Raw genomic sequence first — 6,000 nt, 5'->3', positions numbered from 1 at the left:
TTTAATTAAGAATGCTAAATCAGTTTTTTAATGCTAATCAAATTATTAATGTGCAAAAACTAGTCAAAAGTTTTCTTTCAAAGTGTTAGGACATAGGACAACATCCTGCTCTAGATAACCACTATTGAATTATTGTAAGATCTGCATCGATATTGATAATTTGATTGCAGAAAATCTTCTAATTTATTCATTTTTATTATTTTTTAAGGTGCTTCTAGAGCTAAGAAGGCTTTATGACGCAAAGCATAAAAAAGATACGGGGAAACTGAGGAGCAGTTGGAGAGTCATTAGATAGTAAGCAGTACAGTTTTTATTTTTATTTTTGGGAAAGGAAAGTGGTTATTCTGTTGCTATATCAAGCAGAGAACAAGGGGCCATATTATCAAGAAAGGGTGATACATTATGGCCGCTTTTATCGGCAGGAAATTGCCGCTAAAGCGACGATAATGGCCTTGATAATATGCCCTTGTGAATTCCCATAGAAGCCCAGGTTAACACCAGAACCTGGGCTTCTATGGGAATTCACAAGGGCATATTATAAAGCCGATTATCGCCCCTTTAGCGGCAGTTTCCTGCCGATAAAAGCAGCTATAATGTATCGCCTTTTCTTAAAAATACGGCCCCAAAGTTCCATAACTTGGCTGCATGAGTTCCAAAGACATATCTCCCATAATGCTCCTTTTAAGGTATGGAAACTCAGAATATTTTCCTTCAGGAGATAAAGTCATACTCAGTTTTGTTGACTGTCTGTTTGCGGGCCCTGTATCAGTTCCTGCGAGGGATCATTGTGAAGGTCTGTTAGTCTGAGGGCCTGATTAAGATTTCGACGACGGGTTACTCTGTCACAACGGTGATGAATATCCCGTCTGCTGAAATATAAATTCTATGGGATAATGTGGGATTTATATTTTGGTGGGCAGGAGATCCGTCACCGTTGTAACAGAGTAACCCATCGCCGAAATCTAAATCAGTCCCTAAGACTGCTCTTCTTCAATGAGGTTTCTTAAGCCAATCACTTACATATTATTTCCATTCCTGCAATGTTTATGAAAGATTAAGCCCCTCCTCATTTTGTTACTATTCTCAAGCCTTCTGTTCCCAAAGGAATGTTTCCTTCATCATTGAAAATTGGCCTTATTTTCTTGGTTACGGAAAAGCTGATCCCGAGAGCACTGTTCTTTTTAACTTCCATCCGATATCTAGGTTATCCTCCCAGAGAAAGACGATTGAGAAAGCTGTTGCCAGCCAATTGAGGTATTTTTTTAAACTAGCCAGCATATAAATCCTTTCCTTCAATCGAGGTTCTCCTGGACAGTGGTGAAGCCATTGGCACCTTAGCTGTTCAATGGGAACAGCAACGTTTGGGTGGGTCTGTCTACGCGTGCCCTGCTTAGTTTGTAAGTGGAGCTGCAATCACTGTACACCTGCCTAGGAAAGCCACTAGCAGCCGGAATGTATTGGTCATGCTGTCAGACCACTGCTCAGGGTCCCACTGGTGGTTTGGGCCAAGTTTAAGGTCTGGTTTCTGACTTTTAATAAACCAGTCAAGTTAGAACAACTCACTTATACAGTATCAAAATGAACCACTCAATGCCAGTGGTTCACACTTGTTTGGCCGTCAAACTCTGGTACGAAGGGACATCACACCTGTTTGAAAAGACCAGTGCACAAAACTGGGTATTTTCCACTGCTGCTCCCGCGCTCCGGAATTAACCGTGTCCTCTGTGTGGAAATTGCAAATGTTCCTATTTCAGAAACATTTTTCATGCTATTTATTATGTGATATTGTATGGGAAAGTTGACCTGAGATATATGCTTTTTCTGTATTTTGTATTGTTACACTACATTGTACTATATTTTAGTTGCACAGCAGCCAGAAGCCATTATTTGGCACGATGGAGTCTCACACTTCAACGGGTGCCATCTTCAGGAGACTCACTCTTAATGGAACTAAAATGTCTAGGGAGGTCATTCTTAAGCACACTCTTTTTAGGGATCTTACACTTTTGGGCGCACATTTTTAATGGAGTGTACCCTTCAGGATTTAACTCTTTTGGAGGATACGCCTGAGCTGCTCACTCACCAGTGTCCACTGTCACATTCTCTGGCTTTTTTAAGAACAAGCCAATCAGCTCCTGCTTCTCATCCGTCGGCACATCTGGAAGAAAATAAGGGTTTGAGTGAGTAGAAGACCAAGCATTTGTTGTGCAACAGACATACATTTGTACAGTTAAATCAAGCTAGACACGTCAGTACAGCGCTGTACAGGTAGGACAAGGTGCCATGTGAAATTTAATTGTAAATTTATTGTGGCGATAACTCAACAATCGATCCATTTAGAAGGTCTTGCATTGCTGTCTGCGTAGAGGATGGTCTCTCATCAGTGGGTCTTCTCTCTCTCTGGATGAGGTATGGTCTGTGTATCTCTTTTGGCAATGATCTATCAACTGAGATATGTATTCCAAGTTTATCTTTCACCACTGGTTTCAAATGCCTAGTAGTTTAATTTTCCTTAGATCTGTTGGTCAGTCATAGAGCCTTGGTCCTGCCTATCTTATTTAGCCCAAATTATGATCTATCTGCTTAGAAGGAATCACAACCTTTCACAGTGTTGGATTTCTTTTTGGGGAGGGTAAAGCGCAGCTGTGTCAGATAGAATGCCAGCAGATATGTGCTCCATGACTTCTAATGGATATCTAATTTCGCAATTGTTTTCTCCTTTCAAGCAGGTATTGTCGTCTGTAGGATGGATGTCCCCACCTTACTATAGAGGGAGATCACCAATGTATCAGTCTGCAACTTAAGAGGTATGTTACGCTTAACAGCAGTCTTCCTTTGGACTTCTAGCAGTAAGGTTTCCTTCTCACACTTTGTTAGAGCAGAACGGCTTTGAAGACAAGTATGCATTCCTAGATCGCTGCAGTATCTTGTGCTCAGTAGGGCTTACAGAAGTCAGTATGCACTTTATTCAGCAAGAGGTGCACCTACATGGTATCGGGGTCTTGTGTTGGAGCTCTGAAATGAAGAGTATTCTCCAAGTAAAGGTAAATGTGTGCCTTGCATATTTCTCTGTTGCCTGAAACAGGTAGTATCCATGACTATTCAGCAGGAATAACAAATAGTTTAAATTCTGATGTTCCCTCCTTCGCTGCGGATGTTGATGGTTCATTAGAAAGGAAGCAGGTCCAACCAGGAGTTCGAAGGAGCTATAATGAAGGATCAAGTTCTTCTGACGCTTGTGTCTTCTGGCGTCCATACTGCTTTATTTTCATGGAAAAGCTCAGGTTCCATGCCTGGGCGCCAAGGAGGGGTCTCATCACTAAGTGGTTCTTTCTTACCTTTGCCGTGCCTATGTTGGGGCACATGATCAATAGGTGGAATCGGTTTTAAATGTTGCTCCCGCAAAATATGGTTACATAGATAATGGCTGAAGGTTGGGCCTTCAAGGACACTCTTGTCTAATATTTTCACCCCCTTCTGTTGAGCTTGAATTTGATGTTGCTGGTGCTGTACTATTACATATGCAACACGGTCATTAAGAAGCTGCCCTTCCATACAAGCAAACTAGGCTGTCATTCCAGGCATGAAGCTGAGTAGGTCATCAAGTCTATGGAAACAATTGCATAAAAACCACGTGGTCGCTGACTGCATGGTTCGCCTACGCAGGCAGTTCTTGGCAGCTCATCTAAGGCGGCCAATTGAGTCATGTCACTGCTGGGTGTACCCACGTGAAACAGATACTTGAATATGTGCACGTCTTAGTGCTAGAGGTTGCCTGGATCCCTTAACCGCAGAGGTAAAAGAAGCATGTCTTGGTGATAGACATACCCAGTTGCTTTAGAGGTTAAGCAGTTGGTTATTGAATTCTTTACGTTATTTGCCTGTAGCCTTCATGAATTGTTTAGTCAAGTACTCCGTACAGTCCCATGGTGATGACACTGATGCAGAGTTGGCAAAAGACACACAAATGATGGACAGAATGTGTAACAAATCAAACTTTCACCCCAGTCAAGAGATCTGGGTTACATCCATCGTTCTTTTGCTCACTATGCCACCCCAGCTTAGACCCAGCCATATGCAAATCAGTCTTGACCCTGTGCCTCATGGGAACAGTCCAGGTGCAGAGTTGAACACATTACTGAGGATCTATGTTGCAGAGTGTTGGGTCTGAGATTGTGCCACAACCCCCATTATTTGTAATGGTCTGGTCCTCCTCTGTACACTTACCCTCTGCTGCTCCATGTCCGGCTGGGGCCTCTGTGGATCAAAGAACGAGAATGGATAGAGGTGAATAACTGATAGATTCATTATCTGACACCTATGATGTGCTTGCACCTAGAGTCACTACCGCTTGCCTCCATAAGCGAATGCCGGTGTCTGTTCAGCGCAGTGGCCAGAGCATCACAAATCACCACTTGCATTTGCCAAGAAGTGAAGCTGCATGCCTGCGACAGCAGAAACCTTGGCAGCAGGCTCTTCCCCAAAAATAGGACCACAAAGCCAGGTAGAATCTAGCACTCTTCCAGAACATAAGTCTTTTGCACGTGTGCCAAGTTCCCCCTTTATCCCTTCAACCCCCTACTACAAGCTTTTACACTCCCACCCTCCCCCCGTGACAAAGTGCAACAGCAAAGCAGAGGTGTGTGAGAGGGCAGGAAGCATTAGGGAGAGGAACGCCAGAAGTATTTGGAGAAAATGGCGAGACGAACAGCAGGCAGAATACATGAACAGTCGTAACAAAACATAAAGAAATCCCTGAGTGGGGGCCAAGCAGTCATTCTTTAAACGAGGTAGCACAAGGCTTCAAAGAAAAGCCATTGGTTTAATAGTTGTGTGAGCTGGCCAATGATTGTTCCGGGGACAGCATATAATGTCTGCCATTGGCTAATTGACAGTTGAACCAAGCAAATGCTGCCTTTACTGAATAAACTGTGTTCATAGGTCCAACCAGTGAGGCACGCATTAGAGGCAAGGCTTTTTGTACATGTTTGGGTTGTCTCAGGTGATTGTCAACATTAATCCGGGTCAACATTAATCAGTGAGTTTTCTAGAGTCATTGTACTGTGTGGAGACCTGTTGCCTATCCAGTAATCCCTCATTGGCTGCCCCTTATTGGCCCACTGGTTGGAAGTTTAACCACATTGTGGATTATTTAATGTGGTTCTGCTAAACTATTGACTTCAATCTGTAATTTTCCACAGTGATATGTCTGTCCTCAATATTGTGGTGTATAGCCGTTGGCTGCCTGTGTCAGAGTATTGACTGTCCAGTATCACTTGACTGATTGCTTCATGAAGAAACATTGACTGCCCAATTTCGCCTCATTGTTTTGTCCACCATTAGAATATAAATCAAAAAAGGGGTAGAAGGAGGTGAGGATACAGAGGACTCGGCATCCTTTACTCAAACAACCAAGAAGAGTCCCTCTGTGCTGAAAAGGCTATCTTTCCATTATTCTTTATAGTTTAGGAAAACAAAGAGTTTTCTTAAAATAACCCTCACCCACCAAGATGTCCATTGGTGGCATGCTTCATCATAGGATTCTTCCCATCCCGCTGCGGGACGGGTGTGCTGCGACCGACATAGACGTGGAAGCACTTTGTGAGTTCAATACTATAAAGCAATAGATAGTATAAGTGTGGGAGGTTCTGCTCTAGGGTTAAAAGATACCTGGCTAAGTAGTAACTAAATATTTATTCAATCCTCTTGCTGGTATTGTTGAAAATGGAAAAAGGAGAGGCACACGTCTATGTGTGTGTATCTCACGGTTAACATGTTTCGAAACATTACCCTGTGGCTTTTCGTCAGGACCATAACAATGATCCCTAGTACCACTCCTACTAGTGACACCGATTAGGTCTTCTTAATAAGTGTTAAGGAAAACATACATACAATACGATACCCAATCTGTATTTGTTCTTTTAGATATCTTATTAGCCGAAATCTCGCCCCATGAGTTCAACGGGGGAAGGGACGCTTGTAGTCAAACAGTTTTCAAAA

At 42.8% G+C, this 6,000-nt stretch overlaps 1 protein-coding gene across 2 annotated transcripts in view; it reads right to left on the bottom strand.

The window, feature by feature from the left end:
- Nucleotides 1–6,000, bottom strand: part of MYBPC2 (myosin binding protein C2) — a 235,683-nt gene that overhangs the window by 128,133 nt on the left and 101,550 nt on the right. Inside the window, exons 3-4 of one of the 2 annotated variants that reach the window (XM_086930242.1) lie at nt 4,228–4,257; nt 2,084–2,158 (exon numbers count right to left, since the gene is read on the bottom strand). In XM_086930242.1, the coding sequence (XP_086786368.1) occupies nt 2,084–2,158; nt 4,228–4,257 (105 nt within the window). The remainder of the gene's footprint in view (nt 1–2,083; nt 2,159–4,227; nt 4,258–6,000) is intronic. The other variant, XM_086930243.1, reaches the window with a different exon arrangement.

Source organism: Lissotriton vulgaris, chromosome 7, assembly GCF_964263255.1.
Source record: "Lissotriton vulgaris chromosome 7, aLisVul1.2, whole genome shotgun sequence".
Classification (NCBI taxonomy): domain Eukaryota; kingdom Metazoa; phylum Chordata; class Amphibia; order Caudata; family Salamandridae; genus Lissotriton; species Lissotriton vulgaris.
The sequence above is the reverse complement of the archived record's forward strand: the minus strand, read 5'-3'. Positions and strand labels throughout refer to the sequence as shown.